A 22,362-nucleotide genomic window follows, 5' to 3' on the forward strand; every position below is an offset into this window, starting at 1 on the left:
TAAAAACACCACGCAACATATTTTAACCTACGAATAATAAATTTTAACTTAGCAAATAAATATTAGAAATGTCAGAGTGTGTTTTACTGTATTTTAGGCCCCACGAAAGGACATAGGAATCACATCTTATAAAAAAATAAGAGTAAAAAGTCCTAGCAAGAAACGAATCTTAGTTTAAACGAAGCTGCAGTAAAAATCTATCTTCAGATGTACCTATAGCCTGTCAAAAAAGTGAAGAAATCAAAAAGTGGCAACATCGTAGTGTCATCTCTTTTTCTAAGAGGTACATAAGGCACTTGCAGATTTATCTTAGGCACAGCCGAAATGCGAAGGAATAGAAATACTGATATAATTTAGGGATCAACTGACAGATTTCCCTTTGTAGGTACATAATTTCACATTACATCACATTCAGATTCTTCATTGTTCTATCTTAGAAAGAAAATATTCTTGTTAATATGACCTTGCCAAGCGCGTTTTTGCAGGTAAATCTCAGCAAAATACTCGAAGCCCTTGACATAAAAGCAACAATTATTAAAAAGTTCAGTAATAAAATGAGTGCAGCTCACGCTTAGCTCCGGGGTGCAAAACCCTGCGAATGTGCAATTTGCACATCCACACTAGCAGCCTGAAGGGGCATGCAGTCTGTTATTATGTTGCCTATGAACAGTCTTTTGAGTTAAAAACCTATGTGAGTTTCTGAGAAGAAAGAATGTAAGTAACATTGAACTATATACTTAATAATAATAATATTATGTTTACATATAATTACACATAAAACATACAACATATAATTACATACAACATAAAAATTAGTTATTAATATTAAATAGCAACACCAAGCAGAGGACATCCATAAAATTTAAAATTATCTACTCATTACTGTCACAGAAGTTGGCGGGCCAGCGTAATTTGGAATTGTCAAACCCAGCCGACAGATGATGACAGGTCTTTGGATGATGACTATAAATTGACATGATCTGACCAAATGACGTAGGTCCGTCAACAGCCTATGAATCAATTTCTTCAATGGTACAATAGTATAACATGTTACATGGACCATGGTACAACTCTAATTTGTTCATATGCATGATTGCAGACACACGGCACACCTCAGTAATTTGGTCGGGTTATATTGTGTCAATAAAAAGTCAACTGACGCCTAGGACTCCTAGCACTCCTAGGGTCGATTTGCATGACGCCTCGCGCAATTGAAATAAATGTCAAATTCATACAAAAAAATGCATCTACGCGTCGCGTTTTGACCCTTTGACTAGGAGTGACATAATCCGACCAAGTTACGGACGTCGCCATCAGTCAATAAATCAATTTTTTGATAGTAATGACAGTATAGCAATATGACATCTAATATTGCTATACTGTGGTAACGATTACATGATAGTGGTAAGGAAGGGTAGCCATTGTTTCACAAATAAAATCAAGCGCCTGCAGTAAAGTATCCGCTAGCCGAGATCCGCCGCGTCTGCGCTCGTGCAGATTTTTTGATACTGAAAAGGTGACTACAGACCATAGACCACAGAAATAATCTATAATATAAAAATGAGTCGCTGAATGTGTTGCTAAGCGCAAAACTCGAGAAGGGCTGAACGGATTGGGCTAATTTTAGTCTTAAAATATTCGTAGAAGTCCAGGGAAGGTTTTTAAGTGACACGAAGTTCACCGGGACAGCTAGTATTATATATTAATAAGGAAGGCTTAGATATATTTTGAGATTTATTTTAAATACCGTTTAATATAGAAGCATTCGCCGTGCGACTGTAGCATAAAGTTAATATACCTAGCGGAATAGAGCAACAATCTCGAGCTGTCAAATGAAACCGAAATTGGTTTTATCTGTGTGTAAAAATATGTGTACGTATACACTTACACAAGCATGATTGAAGGATTTAAAAGAGGCCGTGCATCCAAGTTTCGATAGTACCACCCATAAAGCTTCTCGAGGCACACTATCAAAAGCTTTTTCTAAGTCAACGAAACATAGTAAAAGTGGTTGACCTTGTTCTCGGCTTTTCTCTTGAAGTTGGCGGATAGAGAAAATAGCCTCACATGTGCCCCGATTAGGCCGGAAGCCATACTGGGTCTCGGGCAAGATGTCTTCAGACAAGGGTATCAAGCGGTTTAGTAGGATTCGAGCAGAAACCTTCCCCGGGGCAGTTAACAGGGAAATACCTCTATAAGAATTGCATTCAGCTCTGTCGCCTTTTTTTCTTGTAAAGTGGGCAAATACAAGAGACTTTAAAGTCATCGGGAACATGTTCTTCAGTCCATAGTTGAGCGAAAAGTTTGAAAATGATTTGATGCAATTCTGAGCCACCGTACTTCAACAATTCTCCGGGTAGATGGTAACGCCGACCGCTTTGTTGTTCTTTTGTTGCTGTACAGCAACGACGACCTCCTGCAGCGTCAGCGGGGTATCCAACTCATTACTCGTGGGCAATGCAGACATTGAGCTGATGTGGGCGAGGTCTGCAGCTCGGTCAATATTGAGCAAGTTGTTAAAGTGATCTCCCCAACGATTAAGAACATCTTGCTTGTTGGTCAGCAGCTCTGTGCCGTCGAGTGATTTAAGGGGCACACTAATACGGCTAGCAGTACCAACAAGCTAAAGTTAAAATAAAACAATATGGGTGGAATAAAAATTGAGAGTATCTCAAAGTTGTTGTTGGGAATCGTATTGAATTGACATTAAAAAGATCCCAATTCGCACCCAATAAGGGTTCATATCTAGATTATACACGTTTAGGTTCGGTAGGTGCTATTTTAGTTTTAGTATATAACAACAGATGGTGCTTTTAAAGTAAAATGTATATAATTCTTCTTCACAAATATTGACTATCGAATTAATTACTTAAAATTGCTATGTAAGACAATTTTATGGTTAATTCAAACGAAAATCGCCGTCAGCTGAATATTTGCAGGTGGAAATGTCGTCTACGCGACGCCCTAGGATACATTGAGCGCGAAGTAGGGCTATATATGTTTATAGCTTATATCGCTGGCTGACGGGCTTTCCACCCGCATATTACTCGTAACGACTGACGGTGGTCTTTATTATTAAAAAGGTATCAACATTCACCTGTATAAATTTTGTACGGTATGAAATGACTTTATATTTTAATTTTTTTAACATACTTCAGTAACGCGACTGACGTTGAATCCCCCGTCTGCGATACGGCTGACGGTGCATTTTTGGTTGAGCATGACCTCAATAATCATCCATAAAAGTTTCATTCGGTATAAAATCACTTTTCACAATTATTATTTTTACAACTTTGAAATACTCTCAGTTAACATTCCACCACGGGTGTGGCGACTGACGCTGATTATATTGATTGATAAATATTAAGCTACCGCTGGACAAAAATTTGGTCGGTATGAAATGTCTTAGCAAACGATAGCACTACCTCCCCTACTATTAATCTATGGCCTATATTCCATCCAGAAAATATATCAATGCAATCAACATTTTAATTCTAATATATGAAAACAGATGGCGTTTTATTTTTTACTTCATTATTGTAACAGAACTAATCATACCTACTTTATTATATATTGTTTTTATTCATAACTAGCTGTTGCCCGCGACTTCGGCCGCGTGGACTTTAGTTTATAGGGCGCGGTGTCAACAAAATTTGTGTCAAATTTAAAAACTTTTTAAAACCCTGTTAAGTGTACCCCTCTTAGGGCCGCGCTACACCGGAATGGCAGCGCTGAAAGTGCTCGCCTCGCCGCTGCCATTCCGGTGTAGCGCGGCCCTTAATTAATCAAAATACCCAAAAACAGCTGTGCAGTGTGCACATAATCTATACTAATATTATAAATACGAAAGTATCTCTGTCTGTCTGTCTGTCTGTCAGTCTCGCTTTCACGCCAAACGCCAAAATTACCGAACCGATTGTAATGAAATTTTGTATACAGATAGTCTAAAGCCTGAGAAAGGACATAGGCTACTTTTTTACTGGAAAAAAGGGTTGTAAAGGGGTGAAAATGCGTAAATTTGTTCAAATTAAGTTAGTTCAAAAAATTCATAATAGATGGCGCCGTGCGTCTTCTACATCGCGCTGACGCTTGCTCAAAAGTCTTTCTATAAGACGTGGTATCATCTTAATTAAGTTTCGATTTTTTTCGATTGTTATATCTATTCTACGGTATTAAATAACTCAGTACTTTATCTGTGCAGTGACGTAACCTTAAACCTATCAATGTTAAATAGTTTATGGGTAAAGTTGTGTAATTGGGGGGCTAAATAAGCTTTAAAATTTGGCATAAAATATAAAGTTTAATATAAAAAAATTAAATACTTATTGTGTGCATACTGCACAGCTGTATTGATTTAAGGGGTACCAGGGTTTTTTTATAAAAGCTTTTGACACCAATTTTCGTCGCACGTTTCCGTTTCCATCGCGCGCTATAAACTGAAGTCCACGCGGACGAAGTCGCGGGCAACAGCTAGTTTTATATAATAGGACATGAATGTTATCTATACTAATATTATAAATGCGAAAGTATCTCTGTCTGTCTGTCTCGCTTTCACGCCAAAACTACCGAACCGATTGTAATGAAATTTTGTACACAGATAGTCTAAAGTCTGAGAAAGGACATAGGCTACTTTTTTACTGGAAAAAAGGGTTGTAAGGGGGTGAAAATGCGTAAATTTGTTCAAATTAAGCTAGTATGTAATAATCCCTATAGCAATATAGCATTAACCATTTTTATACTTTTTCTCTTAAAAACGAATGTAAAATTAATTTCTCTTTGCATAATCATAATCTACGCATTTCAACAAAAAAAAAGATACCGCACAATAACATTTTTTTGCTTAAAATAAGCAGAAAATAAAGATTATTCCAAAAAAACTTAAAACGCCGATTACTCAAAACTAGTCCGATGTGGAATGACACACCAATGCTTAACAGCGTCCATATATTTAGCGATTGCTAAATTATAATTATTATTTTAAACGAAACCACGGGCAAACACTAGCAAAATTAAATTATATCATTCTCCATGTAGATTTTCCACAAGACATAACATACTACAACTATGTAATTATTTTACTAACAAATACTAATTTACTAATATAGCAATTTGAAAGATTGTTAGTCTATATGGTCTGGGACCTTTTTTTGATAACTACCAAGCTAATTTTTTGTGAGTAGCTTCATTTTGATAAGATCAACAACAATTTTATTTGCGAAAAATCTCGAAAGAAGAAAGGATTTCATACTTACTTTGATTTGATGGTTCTAAAATATGGATTGTTATATATTTTGTAGGACAATGTTACTCTTAAATTATATAAACATTAACCTATCAATTTACAAAAAATCTGCTGGTTAGGGTTCCGTTTTAGAGTTCTGTAATCAACAAAACTTGGTGGACTACGGAAAAATTGTTCTAGGGAACCCGGACTATTATGCAATCTTTGACAGAAATTTATCAACAAGCAAATATTATGTTTCTTCCACAGTAGGATTGACAAACAGATCGTAAAATATATTTTTTAATTAAGTACCTACATAAACTTCCACGTTGGTATAATAAGGTGTACACAATCATTAACACTAGTAGTTGTGCCTTATGAGAAACAACAAGATGGGTCAATGAGGTTGATTTATTTAATACTACCGTAACTACAAGAGCTATATTCCTAATGCACAAGAAAATATTTGTAGCTGCAAGAAAAGAGAGATGAGAATGCGCTACTAAAGCCTTACGATTAGGGGTGGTTTATAGGCAGAATAAAGTAAAAAGACTTCGAAATTAAAGACTCACATAGTGATCAAAAGACTACATAAGATTAAAAAGCATTATCTCGTCTTTGACTATTGTCGTTATTTATATGTCGCAGCCGACTGGTTTAAATAGCCGTTCAATCAAACAGCTAGCCCTTTGACTGAACAACGCCATTCAATCACGCGGCTATACGTCGTTTAGCCGACTTGTTGACTATAACGTTAGCTTAATATTATGTAATTTGGGAGAATAGGAAAACTATTTGTATTTTTTTGAAAGTTTATTCTCGGAAAAGTTTTTTTTTTTTTTTTTTTATTAAATAAGGGGGCAAACGAGCAAACGGGTCACCTGATGGTAAGCAACTACCGTCGCCCATGGACACTCGCAACATCAGAAGAGCTGCAGGACACTCGCAACATCAGAAGAGATGCAGGTGTTGCCGGGTTTAAGGGGTGACCAAAAGTTTAATGCAATAAGTAAAAATAAAAAATTCTTAGGCGTGTTTTATGACGGTCGCCGGCTGCTGCGCAGCACAGTCACAGTTATAACCTAACCTACTTTTGTACTTTCTGGATTGTGTTTGTTTTTGTTTTGGCGGGGGGCTGCGCCCCCAGAGCCCCCCTTTTATTTGACGACGGTCGCCGGCTGCTACCGCAGCACGCTCGCTGCGCTCGCTCGGCTCCCTCTATGTTGTGGTCTAAGTTCTAACCTAACCTAACCAACTTTTGGACTTTCTGGATTGTGTTTGTTTTTGTTTTGACGGGGGGCTGTGCCCCCCGAAACCTCCTTTCGGGGGGGCTGCGTCCATCCATTTCATAATCCCGTAATTTCTCCTCGAATATTTGTTAAAATTTTGATTCACTCGTATGTGCCTCCACAGTTTTTGTCTCTTTAATAACACTTGTAACTTTTATTAACTACTTCATTTCCAAAAACAACCACAAACACCAATAAACACCTGCTAGTTGACGCCATATTGTAAATAAAACGCACCTAGCGCCGCAGCGGTGCGCGCTGAACTACTTCAATTAGACGGCGGCTTTTGAATCAGCTGTAGTGTTGAACGTTTTGAGCGACTAAAATATTCAATATAAAAGCTAGACGTGTGATTGAATGGCGTTGTTCGGTCAAGGGGCTAGCTGTTTGATTGAACGGCTATTTAAGCCAGTCGGCTGAGACATATATAGAACAAAATATTTATCAGACACTACTCCACAATTATATAAGTACAAATTCAGCTAAACAATAAAAAGACATGCTAGAAAATAGGGAGACAAAAATTTGTAGATGAAAATTAGAGGGGCTATAGAAAGTACAAATATTAAAAGAATATACTCACTATATTGATTAGATTCTCTTTTGTAAGTAAAATCTGTGCTACGCTATAGCTTGTTAAAAGACTCGAGAACAATTCTGTAAAAACTCTTGTATGAACACAGCTTTATAGATATCAATCCTAATAAATTGTAGTTGAAAACAATGACGACGCAGTTCCTATTTTCACATAGGCTATATAAAGAACGCCACCCGAGATGTAGCTCTAGTAAAAATATTGCAGCGCCATGGAAACTGCAACTTGTGAAAATTACTTTGAAAAATTTGCAGATCATAACTATTCCGATAATGTCAAAGATTCAATAGCTTCCATTATCAAAAACAATTGTTTCGTAAAATGCACTGTGAACATCAAGGATATAGATACGAACAATGGAAACTATCTTGCACAGCTGTACGAAGTCGATATTAAGGGGGAAACGAACAAAGGTGAGAAAGAAATAAACCTATTTTTCAAAGAGAGTTTGACGCTAGAAAAAATAGAAGTGTTGAACATTGACGAAGTTTACGACAGGGAATTATTTATATACCAAAATTTCGCAAGCATCGCCAATAAATTGCAAGATGAAGCCAAAATACCAGAAGATGAGAGATACGTTTTCGTGCCAGAATATGGGGGAAACGTAAAAATTATCATCCTCGAAAATTTATCCAAACAGGACTTCAAAACGTACTATAGAATGGATGTCATGCCTATCAAATATGCACAGCTAGCAATAAAAGCGTTGGCAAAATTTCATTCCCTCTCTTTTGTGGTAAAAGAAAAAATGCCGGAATATTTTGAGGAGCACGTGAAAACAAAGAAGGCTAATTTGAATTTTAACGACGATTGGAGTAAATTCATAAGCAATGTGTGTGAAAGCACAGCCAAATTAGTGGCAAGAAATCAGGAATCGATAAGAAATTATGCACCAAAAATGAAGGAACGCTTGATAAAGAGTATTATAATTCCCACGCCAATCAGCTGCCTAACGCACGGTGACTACAGGTTGAATAACATATTGGTGAAGGAATTGGTAAATATAAAAATCTTCTTATATTATGTAACAAATTCTTGCATTAGTTTAACACATTCCGTCTTAAAATGCAATTTTTGATGTTACGAGGGTCCACGGGCCATGGAATAAATAAGACGTGTCATATTAAATTACTTTAATAATTATTATTTATGCTTACACACAAAGTTCTAAATTTTATGATAGTTGAAGTGGCTATATAATTTTATTAAAATTAACTCTAACTTAGATTAACATTAGATACCTAAAAAGCCGCCACGAAAAACTTCCTCCTTTTGGAAGTCGGTTAAAAATTAAACTCAAATAAAAAAAAACAATGAAACAAGAGGAATTACATCAAAATGCAATACCTATAAATACTTTACTTATATTATTTTCAGGACGGTGAGCCCACCGCAGTAGCTGTAGTAGATTACCAACTGATAAACTACGGCAACCCTCTTCGAGACTTTTTCTACTTCATCTACACAGGAAGCGATAGAAAATTTCGACTCGACCACTTGGAAGACCTCAAGAACCTTTACTACCAAACCATGACTAATTTCCTGGCATATTTCGATTTAGATATCAATGATGTGTACCCCAAGGAGGAATTCGAAAAAGATTTTGTTGAGACTAGAGAGCATGGTTTGATGGTAGGACTATATTCAGGTGCTTTTATCTTTATACCAGATGAGGATAGTATTGACACCAGTAAAGTTGCTCTCTCTGAAATAGATTGCAGTAATCTGGACGTTCGTTTCAAAGAGAGAGCTCAAGAAATGATTGACGAATTCATTGGATTAGGGATTCTTTAAGAAAATTATATCTAGATGATAGGTTAAGTGTAAATTGTATAATAGAATGTGAATAAAATTTATGATTATATTGATGTTTTACTGTATTTTACTACCATAAGTTATACCAAATGACAATACCTAATAGTAGATTCCTTTACAGCTTACTGGAAGACATCAAAATAGTGATGTGCCAAATGCCAACTCAGAAAAAACAAAACTCAATTTAACCCGAGTTAAAATTCACGTAACTCGGGTTGAACTCGAGTTACGAGTTAATTTGATGGACGAGTGAATGCTTTTTGAATTTTTATCAGTTTAATCCCCTTAGCTTCGCATTAATAGTTAAAATATTGAAACCGTAAAATTTTATAATTCCTTTTTATACTTGAAAATAAGCCCCGAATATATTTATTACATAACATTAAAATATTAAGGGTAAATATATAATATGCACATTAACTAAAATACAGCGGAAAATCTAAATACAATCTAAAATATACAAATATATACAAACTTAAAGTATAAAGCTTTAAAAAGAAAAACTTCCCCAGGTCGTCCCTATCTGGCAGAGTGCCTAGCAAGCAATAGCATAGCAATTGCCATCCAACGTGGCAATGCTGTCAGCTCCCGGCTCTGGGGTCTCGTGTAGCTTCAATAAGCTTTTTAGATAACCGAATTGTTTCATTTTCTAAACATATTATATACGTACTACATTATAATATTTCCAAGAATTTGGTCTGAGCGAAAACACGATAATTTTGTCAATAGAAAAAAATCACAAAGATGCATTACTTTTCACGAATTTTTCATATATTGCTCTAACCGTTAATATTTTAACACAATGTATAAAATTCTATCATTGAGACACTGACCTGGCGGATTTTTTAAATGTTGTATATTTATAGAGTTATTAAGACAAAACTAACTTGGCGATGATTTCGCGTCATCCTTTTTACCTGGCATATGAAAGACGGGCATGATTGTGAACTTGTGAAGAGAGAAGGACGATGTTTGATTTTTGGCATTAGTCGCCCTCTTAAGTACAGAATTTGATAACACATCTCGATGCTGCTTGGGAGCAAGAGAACCTTACCTTAGCTGCTGAACAACTTATAATTGAATTAAAACGTACGTTGTTAGTTTTATAAAGGAGGCAAACTAATATAATATAAAAATTTATTGATAGACTCTATTTAACCCAAATCGAAAGCTAAAAACTTTCAGAAATCAGTATTGAAGCTCCTTCATCTATTGTAAATGCACCGGGACCCAAGCGACTGGATAAAACTAGATAATAATATATCTGATCATGGATAGACCCTATAACAACTACGGCACAACCCCGCTCTAAATTATTATTAATCCCTGGGTTCTACTGTAGTAGTATAATAATTATTATGGTAAGGTGTTTCATAGACCTTCTGCCTATCATAGGAAAAATCTCATTGAAAAATTAAATCTCAATCTCATCACCAATGTGTTCATGATGAATATCTGGGTTGACCCAACCAGGTGGTTGGTTTGTAAATCTGTACAAAAATGGTATAAGTAAATTATTAAAAACCTAAAAAATTAACGCAACAGCCATTAGAGAAATAGCAAAAAATCGTTAAAATGTTAGTACAAACATTTCAATATTTTGAACCCCCCTACTCCAAAAGGCTGCACGTAAAGCGCAGTTTTCTTTTTAAGCCTTATATTATTTAAACCACTAGAATTTTACTCGTTTCAAAATTAATCCAGTATGTCCTAGTAGTTTTTGCAAAAAATCTATATAAATAGATTCTTTCCCATACAACATTTTCGTAATTATTTTTTTTCATCTTAAAAAATACATTTTTGTTAAAAACTTATAAAGGATTTATTGTTAGGTACCGTACTCTTCTTAAAGTCTATCGAATTGTATTTTTTTCCACACCAAAATCCAACTTTTTTGCGAATGTCCACCATTTAGCGATTTAGGACCACTTTGCGGCGGGCCGCAATAGGCCCACTGCTGCACCGAGTTGATTTTTGACACCGTCAGTGCGATGGTAGGCCGATAAAGGCCTGCCGTGATATTTTTATAGGGAACACGTATAATTTTGAACACAATCTCAAATATAATATTATATTTGTCTCTGTCGTACCTTTACAAACACCTTAGATAATCGTTCCGCACCGAGTAAGAGGACATAGTTAATTTCTTCGTCCGCACCAGCTGAAATTCCGCGGCAGGCCGATTTGGGCCTGATCCGCAGTGAACGTGATCGCTGAACTAATGTCGATAAAACTTAGTATTTTTTTGTATTGATGTTTATGATCAAGGAATACGCGGTTCCTGCACAACACAACAACTGAATAAGAACGCTAAGGAAGAAGCTACGACCAATATATCTAGCGATTGCTAAATTATATTTATTATTTTAAACGAAACCACGGGCAAATAATAGCAAAATTAAATTATATGATTCTCCAGGTAGATGTTCCGCAAGACATAACATAACATCTAAGTATATATAATTATTAATTAGAAATTACTCACAAAATACCTGAGATGATATTATTATAGCATTTGAAAGATTGGTGGTTATGCATTATGAAATCTTTGACAGAAATTTATCAACAAGCAAATATTATCTTTCCTCCACAATAAGCTTTACAAACAGAACGTAAAATATAATAATTCTAGTTACATAATACATATTTCACAGAACACATTATATTACACATAATATAAGGTGTACACTAGTTGTGATTTATGAGAAACAACAAGATGGGTCAATGAGGTTGATTTATTTAATTTACAAACCTACTAGAGCTATCTTCATAATGCACAGGAAAATATATCTAGTTGATGATCTAGTTCATATCAGATATGAGAGATGAAATTGTATAAAACAAAGACGCAAATATTTATAGGCAGAATACCTACATCGAAACAAAAGACACTCATAATAACAAGATACCTAGATTTAGGGGTGGCTGTTCCTCTGATTGCGTTACAATGATAAAATAATGATAAGTATATTAAGTATAAAAATAGTAATACATTAGTTATCAAAATTACAGAAAAAAAACACTTTAATTTTTTTTTAGTAAAATCTGTGCTACGCTAACCTATTAAGACTATAAAGAACAAAATATATTAATATGTTTGAATTCTTGTATGAACACGGCTTTATAGATATAAATCCTAATAAATTGTAGTTGAAAACAATGACAACGCAGTTCCTATTTTCACATAAATTAGGCTATATAAAGAAAGCCATGTAAGATGTAACTGTAGTGAAAATATTGCAGCGCCATGGAAACTGTAACTTGTGAAAATTACTTTGAAAAATTTGCAGATCATAACTATTCTGATAATGTCAAAGATTCAATAGCTTCCATTATTAAAAACAATGGTTTTGTAAAATGCACTGTGAACATCAAGGATGTAGATTCAAGCAATGGAAACTATCTTGCAAAGCTGTACGAAGTCGATATCAAGGGAGAAACGAACAAAGGTGAGAAAGAAATAAACCTCTTCTTCAAAGAGAGTTTGACGCTTGAAAAACTAGAAGTGTTGAACATTAACGAAATTTACGACAGGGAACTATTTATGTACCAAAACTTCGCAAGCATTGCCAATAAATTGCAAGACGAAGCCAAAATACCAGAAGATGAGAGATACGTTTTCGTGCCAGAATATGGGGGAAACGTAAAAATTATCATCCTCGAAAATTTATCCAAACAGGACTTCAAAACGTACTACAGAATGGATGTCATGCCTATCAAATATGCACAGCTAGCAATAAAAGCGTTGGCAAAATTTCATTCCCTCTCTTTTGTGGTAAGAGAAAAAATGCCGGAATATTTTGAGGAGCACGTGAAAACAAAGAAGGCTAATTTGAATTTTAACGACGATTGGAGTAAATTCATAAGCAATGTGTGTGAAAGCACAGCCAAATTAGTGGCAAGAAATCAGGAATCGATAAGTAATTATGCACCAAAAATGAAGGAACGCTTGATAAAGAGTATTATAAATCCCACGCCAATCAGCTGCCTAACGCACGGTGACTACAGGTTGAATAACATATTGGTGAAGGAATTGGTAAGTATTTAAAAATCTTCGTATATATAATGTCGTAGGTGGATTGCATAATCCGCCGTTTTACATTACGGCTAGCTGTTATAAAAACAGGGCCGTTTCGTAATGCGGCGGTTTATCGATTCGCCGGATTGAATGCGGCTGAATGAAAAACCGCCGGAATGTATTTGGCGCCATACGTTATTCAAAACGGCTAGCCATCTATACTAATCTATACTAATATTATAAATGCGAAAGTATCTCTGTCTGTCTGTCTGTCTGTCAGTCTCGCTTTCACGCCAAACGCCAAAATTACCGAACCGATTGTAATGAAATTTTGTATACAGATAGTCTAAAGCCTGAGAAAGGACATAGGCTACTTTTTTACTGGAAAAAAGGGTTGTAAGGGGGTGAAAATGTAATTAGGGAGCTAAATAAGCTTTGAAATTTTGCATAAAATATAAAGTTTAATTTTAATAAAAAAATGAAATATTAATATGTGCACAATGCACAGCTGTTTTGATTTAAGGGGTACCAGGGTTTTTTTATAAAAGCTTTTGACACCGATTTTGTTGACATCGACACATGACTATAAACTGAAGTCCACGCGGACGAAGTCGCGGGCAACAGTTAGTAATGCAATAAAGCGAAAGATAAGTCGCCTCTTGTGCGGCCGATAAACCGACACCGCCGCCATTCCACGGCCAGCGCTGGCGACATCGGCCATCTCACGCCACTACGTCCTCCCCACGCTGGCCCATCGTGATGGACCACTACGCTGGCCCATATTGTAGAGCCGCTATCAAAGGACGATGGCCCAGCGATGGCGGTACGCCTCTACTGCACGTGGCCGGTACCAGCGGTACGACAGTCGCTAGTCGGTGACCGACTGTCGTACCGCCGCGCTGGTACCGACTACCGACTGTCGGTCCCCGACCGCGGTCGAGTGAGGACGTCGTAATTATTCGTATTACAATTTACGAATTTCAATCAAAATGACGAGTGGCACGTGGGTTCATAATGAATGAAGCTATATTAATATGATAAAGGCGTAAGTTTGTATGGATGTATGGATGTTTGTTACTTTTTTCTTTGACTCAAAAACTACTGAACGGATTTTAATGAAACTTTACAATAATATACTTAGCTTATACATCAGAATAACATAAAATCTAAAATTATTTTGCCCGACATTCAAAATATATGCCCCTCACACCGGTTTCGGTGACTGTGGCCGGTTTCATTGAAACCAGGCCAGGTACGCAGGAGTAATTTTATAGTGCCCAAGTGTGTGCGCAGTACACAAGAGCACTCTCTATTCCTTTACTCTCATACGTCATAACTCATAACCCAGTGGGACGGAAGACCGACACGACTGGCGAGAAATCAGGCGCGGGACCGACTTTTTACATGCCCATCCGACGCATGGTTTATCTAACGTGTCAGACAATCAGGCGATCAGCCTGCACTGTCCTAACCAAACTTGGAAATACATATCATGTTTCCAACGCGGGAATCGAACCCACGACCTCCGAGTCAAGAGCCACGCTCTTAACCACTGGACCACGGAGGCGTTTTTCAAATTCAAAATAAAGGAGGTATTATGACTGTTATTACTGTTACTTTGTAATAACTCTAGCTTATATTATCTTTAAATATTTAAAAATTAAACTCAAGCAAAGGAAAACAACGAAACAAGAGGAATTACCTCAAAATGCAATATAAATACTTTACTTATATTATTTTCAGGACGGTGAGCCCACCGCAGTAGCTGTAGTAGATTACCAACTGATAAACTACGGCAACCCTCTTCGAGACTTTTTCTACTTCATCTACACAGGAAGCGATAGAAAATTTCGACTCGACCACTTGGAAGACCTCAAGAACCTTTACTACCAAACCATGACTAATTTCCTGGCATATTTCGATTTAGATATAAATGATGCGTACCCTAAGGAGGAATTCGAAAAAGCTTTCGTTGAGACTAGAGAGTATGGTTTGATGGCAGGACTATATTTAGGTGCGTTTATCTTTATACCAGATGACGATAGTATTGACACCAGTAAAGTTGCTCTCTCTGAAATAGATTGCAGTAATCTGGACGTTCGTTTCAAAGAGAGAGCTCAAGAAATGATTGACGAATTCATTGAATTAGGGATTCTTTAAGAGTATTATAATATCTAGATGATATTATGTGTAAATTGTATAATTTGATAGAATATAAAAAATTGTGATTATTATATTGTTTTATTGTATTTTTGACCGACTTCCAAAAAGGAGGAGTTACTTCAAAAAGGAGGAGGCGACTTCAAAATTACGAAGATTGAGTACAGAAATAGTTGAGGTTTAGGCAAAGTCTGAAGACGGCACTATAATAAGGAATAAGAATTATTTGATTCTTTTTAGATTACATTTAAGAATATTACTTTTGTTTTTACCTTGGAAGTCGGTTATAATTTTTTGTTAATAATCTCATAAGTTCGTTACCTAAAAATATACTCGCACAGAATATGATTGTGATACTATTATTGAGATATAAGATAACTAGAAGTCCCGCGCGGCTTCGCCCGCGTAAATTAGGAATTTTACGGAAACCGTACGTTTTCGTGATTGTCCTATAACCCTTCACTTGGTATACTCTATATCTGTGCCAAATATTGCCATAAAAATTGCTCCAGTAGTTCGTAATTTCTAATATTTCCCCCGTTTTTCCCACATTTTCCTGAGTTTCTTCGGTCGTATTAGTTTAACCGTGATAATAATATTATAATATAGCCTATAGTCTTACTCAATAAATGAGCTATCTAACACTGTAATAAGTTTATAAATCGGACCTGTATAGTTCCTGAGATTAACGCGTTCAAGCAAACATACTCTTCAGGTTTATATTACTAGGTATGTATATATTTTTTTTAATTATCGCTTGACAAACTCGAGTCACGATCTAAAAGACTATGAAAAGTACCAATAACAGGGACCTTATATAGGCTCGTAAGTCATACCATATTATACCATGCATCGTCCCATGGTTATACCATGGGACGATGCATGGTATAATATGGTAGTGATGATGATGATGGTGAATGTAATTTGCATTTGCTTAAGCTTTCCGTTCTTAAAACAACGCTGAAACTCCCAAACTTATATCTATAAAGAATCAGGAGTTCTCTCAGCACCTTCCGAACCATGGTATACCAGGTATACCTCGGTGCAAAATCTTACTTGTTGGTAGCATAACCATATGCTTAGAATACTTCTCACTAAACCGAAGTCACCACATGTTTCCCTATAAATTTTGAGGAGTTCCCTCGATTACTTATGGATCCTTCATCAGATCACCACTTCTGTGAAAATAAGACCAAATTGGGATGATACCCTATATACCAAAAGAAAAATTTTGAAAATCAGTTAACAAATGGCGGAGTAATCATGGAACATGGTCTAAAATTAGTTCAGTATAAAAAACAGATAAATAGTGTATTTAAAATTTAAAATCTAAAATATTTTTCTGCTATGTCTATTTACCTTGAAATTCTAACTATTCTATTTTGTAGTACCTATTGTATTGTTTGATTCTTCCAATGTAATGTTATTTTTAAATTCATATTACTCTATTATAGAATTTTGTTGTTAATTTTTATTGGTGCATGTAGTGTTTGTCTGTAAGAAGTTGTAACACTGAATGGTAATTAATTAAGTGTATCCTGTACTTTATTATAAGTGTTAGCAATTGTTGACAAACCTTTTAAAATAAATAAAAAAAATAAAATAAAATAAATAAACATAAGAAAACGAACATAACACCTCCCCCATTTTGAAAGTCGGTTAAAATTGTAGCCTATGTGTTATTCTGATGTATAAGCTATTTTATTGTAAAGTTTCATTAAAATCCGTTCAGTAGCTTTTGCGTGAAAGAGTAACAAACATCCAAACAAACTTTCGCCTTTATAATATTAGTAGGATAGTAGGATAGATGTCCCGCGCGGCTTCGCCCGCGTAAATTAGGAATTTCACAGAAACCGTACATTTTCGAATAATAAATACTCCTTTCACGTGGTCTACTCTATATAAGTGCCAAATATTGACATAAAAATTGCCCCAGTTCGTGAGATAAACCCTTTCTAATATTTTCCCCGTTTTTACCACATTTTCCTGAGTTTCTTCGGTCGTATTAGTCTTAGCGTGATAATATAATATAGCCTATAGCCTTACTCGATAAATAAGATAACTAACATAGTTTTTAAATCGGACCTGTAGTTCCTGAGATTAGCGCATTCAAGCAAACATACTCTTCAGGTTTATAATATTAAGTATAGATTTTTTAAATTATCGCTTGACAAACTCGAGCCTCGATCTAAAAGACTATGAAAAGGCTCAAAATCATGGGACGATGCATGGTATAATATTATGGTAGTGATGATGATGATGATGAATGCATTTGCATAGTAGCATATTATGCTTTCCGTTCTTAAAACAACGCCGAAACTTCCAAACTTGTATCTATAAAGAATCAGGAATTCTCTCAGCACCTTCCGAACCACGGTATACGGTATACCTCGGTGCAAAATCTTACTTGTTGGTAGCATATGCTTAGAATACTTTTCACGAAACCGAAGTCACCACATGTTTCACTATAAATTTTGAGGAGTTCCCTCGATTACTTATGGATCCTTCATCAGATCACCACTTTTGTGAATATAATACCAAATTAGGATGATACCCTTTATACCAAAACAAAAATTTTGAAAATCGGTTAACAAACGGCGGAGTAATCGTTGAACATAAGAAAACGAACATAACACCTCCCCCATTTTGAAAGTCGATTAAAATTGTAGCCTATGTGTTATTCTGATGTTTAAGCTATATTATTGTAAAGTTTCATTAAAATCCGTTTAGTAATTTTTGCGTGAAAGAGTAACAAACATCCATTCATCCACACATCCATACATCCATACATCCATACATCTATACATCCAAACAAACTTTCGCCTTTATAATATTATAGGAGAATAGTAGGATATTAATAGGATACTTTTCAGCGTTAGTTTGGATATTATGTTATGCCTGTGGTGTCTCTTCAATTAATAGACAGCAGGACTAGGTACGTTGATAAACCAAGAAAACAAGTTGGCTTCTAAGGCTTCTTACAGACGAACGGCACGTGTCGGCGGCAGTCAACGGCAGTCGGTGATACGTATTGGCGGCAGTCGACGGCAGTTGACGGCACGTGTCGGCGGCAGTTGACGCCAGTTAACGGCAGGCAACGGCAGCCGTTGACAGTTTATGACGCTTGCAGGGGACCTACCACGACCTTTCCTAAAACGATCATGTCTCCAGAAAACTTTTTTGTAAGATTACAATAACATTACAGTACTACTCACTTTTTAAATATAATTTTACTAAAAAAAACCGGCCAAGTGCGAGTCGGACTCGCGCACCGAGGGTTCCGACAGCTTAAAGGTATTATAGACCTGAGTATTTGGTATGAATTTCAATTTAATACCTCTACGCGTTTATGAGGAAATGGGTAGTAAGTTTAAAATTATTAAAAAAAAATATATTATGTGATGTAACTAAAAATTTATGGTTTTCGTAATTTTTCCTTTATCTATGCTATAAGACGTTGCTTCGTACCAAATTTCAAGATTCTGAGTTCACGGGAAGCACCCTGTAGGTTTTGATTCCCTTGCAAGTGTCGAAAATTTGCGGCATAAACGGCTGTATCTTTTGATTGCGTTGGCTTAGAAGTTTGATTTTTTCACAGCTTCAAGGGACAGTAGACCTGAGTAATTGATATAAATTTCAGCTTCATACCTCCACGCGTTCCTGAGAAAAAGGGTCTTGACAGACGGACGGACGGACAGACGGACAACAAAGTGATCCTATAAGGGTTCCGTTTTTTCCTTTTGAGGTACGGAACCCTAAAAACAGTAAAAAATGCACATTTAAATATAAGTTTAATACTAAAAAAACAGTTAAATCAGCTGTGAAAAATCAACTTTTTAAGATCGCTAGCTTGACGTTAAAGTAATAAATGCTTATCTGTCAAACGGTGTCGCTTAGTAGAGGTGGTGGTAGGCCCCCAGTTGTGACGTACCGCCCAAAGGTAAGCGTCCACAGTTCGGTATCGTACGCAACGGACGTCTTGCATCAAACGGATAATTTTTTCACAGTACATCCGCTGAATCAGCAGTGTACGGATTACCGACTAGCCTAGTAAATGAATGCTCAAATGGGGGGTGTGGATGGAAAAGTCGAAAGCAGAAATTTCGACTTAGGAACTTTGTTTGGACTAAATTGAAGATAAATATACTGGCTAGTAGGTAAATCGTACGCGTATCCGTTTGAAGCGAGACGTCCGTTGCGTACGATACCGACATGTGGACGCTTACCTTTACGCGTTACGTCACAACTGCAAGCGTGATAAACTGTCGACGGCTGCCGTCGACTGCCGCCGACTGCCACTGACACGTGCCGCCGACTGCCACTGACACGTGCCGCCGACTGCCGTCGAGTGCCGCCGACACGTGCCGTCGACTGCCACCGACGCGTGCCGCCGACAGGTGCCGTTCGTCTGTAAGCGCTCGAAAACAACATGACTTTTTAAAATGCAACATTAACAATAAAGTTTTATAAATTAATAATGTGGGCGTAATATTTGTTTAAAGACTGATAATTAAATCACATGTTTTAAACGTCTCTGAAAACAATTTATATATAAACAAACAAGACTTTATTATATTACTTAGGTATATGAAGGTAAATGCATAGTCATAAGTAGGAAATAGGAAAATTCCTGTACTATTATAGGTACTATCAGAGAAATAGATTTAAAGCAGATGGTGGATCAATGTTATTTGGTCGGATTATGTCAAACCCAGCCAATAGATGACTACTACCATATCTACTACCATAGAACTTAATATAGCCTAGCGAATTAACGTAAGGCCAGAGTCTACCTATGAATCAATTTCTCCGATACTTTACTTGACAAGTGTAATTGGTCAAAATATAAAGCTTATTTAACAATATTATAGGGAACTCAGATTTTAAATGTGTCTCGAGTACTGACTGAAAAATTATAAATTACTTTTTTGTATTCAATATCAACGCCGTCGGTTTTTAGACTTTTTTTTATCTACGCTTCACACCACGTCAGTCTGGCTTCGTGCTAAGTACCTGAAGAACTTGTGTTACAGGTACCAGACAACGGAAATATATTTAATACTTTTATACTATACATATTTATTATTTAAGATTTTTATTATATTATACACATATTTAATACACACCCGGGGACATTGAAAACATTTTTTGTTCCGTCGGCGAGATTCAAACCCGCGACCCCCGGCTTGAGCTGCCACACAATCAACCAATTGAGCCACAAAGGTCGTCGTTGTATAAATAATTGATTCCTATCGAGCTACCACAAATATTAAGACGAGATAACATAAATTAATTATATTTACCATAGCCGCGATTGTTGCATATAAATACAGAACAATCATGAGGCTTTAGACTTGAACATTACCTAAAGGTTTCGTGACAATATTGCTATGGGAAGTATAAAAGTAAACATCGAAAATGTTTCGGAAAAAATCAAGGGATCCGTTGATTCTATAATCAAGAGAAGTGGATTTAGAAAACAAGAAGTAGAGATACGGAGAATCGACACGAATAAAGGTAACTTTCTAGGACGATTGTATGAAGTAAACATAAAAGGTGTGACTGACACAGGAGAGAAGGAATTGAACATTTTTTTCAAAGAGGAGCTAGTTATAGAAAAAATAAAGTTGGTTGATGTAAAAGAAGCATACAGCAAGGAGATTTTCATATATAAACACTTTGCAAAGATTGCTAATGAACTACAAGAAGAAGTGAAGGTACCAGAGTCCGAGAGATACAGATTTACAAACGCGTACGATGAAACAACAGACGGACTGATCATTCTTGAAAACTTATCGATGAGAGGTTTTAAGACTTACTTCAAAATGGATGTAATGCCGATCGAGTACGCAGAAATAAGCATTAAAAATTTAGCAAGATTTCATGCTCTGTCCTTTGCAATAGAGAACAAAATGCCAATTTTTTTTGAAAGAGAAATCAAAAGTCTGAGTAAATCTTTTAATATGGATGACGATTTTCATACATTTCTCAGGAATATAAGCGAAACTACTGCTAATATGTTAGATGAAGACGACAAACAAAAACTTCTAAAGTTTAAGCCTGTGTTGACAAATAAATTTTCGAAATACTTTGTTAATGAAGGAAAATTTAAATGTTGTATGAACCATGGAGACTATCGTATAAACAACGTTTTGGTTAGAGAAGAGGTAAGTGTTAAAATAAGGATTGAAATTTAAATACAAATCCAATACTTTTACTAGGTATAATAAAAATAATTGTACTCAGAGAAGTAGATTCATAGGCAGATGGCGGACCAACGTAAATTGGTCGCGTTGTGACCTATCCGATAGATCACAGTTATCATATCCGACCAAACGTCGTAGTCATTCAACTGCCTATGAATCAATCTCTTCGATGGTACTAATGATAACAATAAGTTAAAGTCGTTTTCGACCAAAATAAGTACTTATATATGAGTTCACGCCTTAATGTAATAAGAATATTTGCGTTTATAATTTAGACTATTTTTGATTTACTCAATACTTTTACAAAAGTTAGTAAATTGTCGAGTAATATGTTGTCCTTCTATCTTGAATTTTTTTTTTCTAGGAAGGAGTACCAAAAGAGGTGATGGCAGTTGACTACCAGCTTATAGACTACGGCTACATTCTCCGAGACTTCATGTTCTTCATATTCACCGGAACCGACAGAGAGTTCAGGCATAAACATCTAAACAACTTAAAAAATATGTATTTTGAAACGATGAAAACATTCTTAAGATATTTCGACTTGGACATAGACGATATTTATTCTAGAGACACGTTTGATGAGGAATATAAAGCTATGCTAGATCTCGGTCTAATGATAGGCCTATATTGTTCTATATTTGTGTTTAGCGCTGAAGATTCTGACTTCAGTCTGGAGAGTAAATCTCTGACTGAGCTGGACGTTGGAAATCTGGACAGGAGGTATACGCCGAGACTAAAAGGGTTAGTGGACGATTTTATTGAATGGGGGATTTTGGGAATATAATTTTAGCTTAGTTTGGTTGTTTCCATTTTAAAATCAGATAATATAAAGGTGAACCTGGAGGTGGCCTTTCGTGGTAGATCACCTAGATCTGCGATGAAAGGCCAATATGTGTAGGCCAATATGCCTTATACACTACGGTATGTATAATAGAGATGTAGTTATTGTAGCCACTGCACTGTAACAAATAATAATTGAAAAAAAATCAAATGCGAAGTTTCCGCTTATTTTTAAACTATTTAAGTTCCTTATCTAAAACCACAATATA

At 35.9% G+C, this 22,362-nt stretch overlaps 3 protein-coding genes across 3 annotated transcripts; all 3 read left to right on the forward strand.

Moving 5' to 3' along the window:
* The first annotated feature begins 7,268 nt into the window (after positions 1 to 7,268).
* LOC121739270 lies at positions 7,269 to 8,975 on the forward strand. The gene is made up of 2 exons (XM_042131634.1): positions 7,269 to 8,108; positions 8,489 to 8,975. Exons 1-2 carry the CDS (start codon positions 7,320 to 7,322, stop codon positions 8,903 to 8,905), a joined length of 1,206 nt encoding a protein of 401 aa, XP_041987568.1. The 5' UTR covers positions 7,269 to 7,319; the 3' UTR covers positions 8,906 to 8,975.
* A 3,123-nt stretch (positions 8,976 to 12,098) lies between these two features.
* LOC121739419 lies at positions 12,099 to 16,569 on the forward strand. The gene is made up of 3 exons (XM_042131885.1): positions 12,099 to 12,962; positions 14,688 to 15,132; positions 16,559 to 16,569. The coding sequence occupies exons 1-2, from the start codon at positions 12,174 to 12,176 to the stop codon at positions 15,102 to 15,104; spliced, it is 1,206 nt and encodes a 401-aa protein (XP_041987819.1). The 5' UTR covers positions 12,099 to 12,173; the 3' UTR covers positions 15,105 to 15,132; positions 16,559 to 16,569.
* Positions 16,570 to 20,457: 3,888 nt separating this feature from the next.
* LOC121739420 lies at positions 20,458 to 22,106 on the forward strand. The gene is made up of 2 exons (XM_042131886.1): positions 20,458 to 21,271; positions 21,675 to 22,106. Exons 1-2 carry the CDS (start codon positions 20,495 to 20,497, stop codon positions 22,095 to 22,097), a joined length of 1,200 nt encoding a protein of 399 aa, XP_041987820.1. The 5' UTR covers positions 20,458 to 20,494; the 3' UTR covers positions 22,098 to 22,106.
* Positions 22,107 to 22,362: the final 256 nt, after the last annotated feature.

This window comes from Aricia agestis, chromosome Z (genome assembly GCF_905147365.1).
Source record: "Aricia agestis chromosome Z, ilAriAges1.1, whole genome shotgun sequence".
In the NCBI taxonomy this organism is placed as follows: Eukaryota; Metazoa; Arthropoda; class Insecta; order Lepidoptera; family Lycaenidae; genus Aricia; species Aricia agestis.

Excerpts from the sequence above, each read along its gene's own strand:
- LOC121739270 (XM_042131634.1), top strand. The coding sequence starts at position 7,320 with ATGGAAACTGCAACTTGTGAAAATTACTTTGAAAAATTTGCAGATCAT. Across the intron at positions 8,109-8,488 it reads ACATATTGGTGAAGGAATTG|GACGGTGAGCCCACCGCAGT; the intron begins GTAAATATAAAA and ends TATTATTTTCAG.
- LOC121739419 (XM_042131885.1), top strand. The coding sequence starts at position 12,174 with ATGGAAACTGTAACTTGTGAAAATTACTTTGAAAAATTTGCAGATCAT. Across the intron at positions 12,963-14,687 it reads ACATATTGGTGAAGGAATTG|GACGGTGAGCCCACCGCAGT; the intron begins GTAAGTATTTAA and ends TATTATTTTCAG.
- LOC121739420 (XM_042131886.1), top strand. The coding sequence starts at position 20,495 with ATGGGAAGTATAAAAGTAAACATCGAAAATGTTTCGGAAAAAATCAAG. Across the intron at positions 21,272-21,674 it reads ACGTTTTGGTTAGAGAAGAG|GAAGGAGTACCAAAAGAGGT; the intron begins GTAAGTGTTAAA and ends TTTTTTTTCTAG.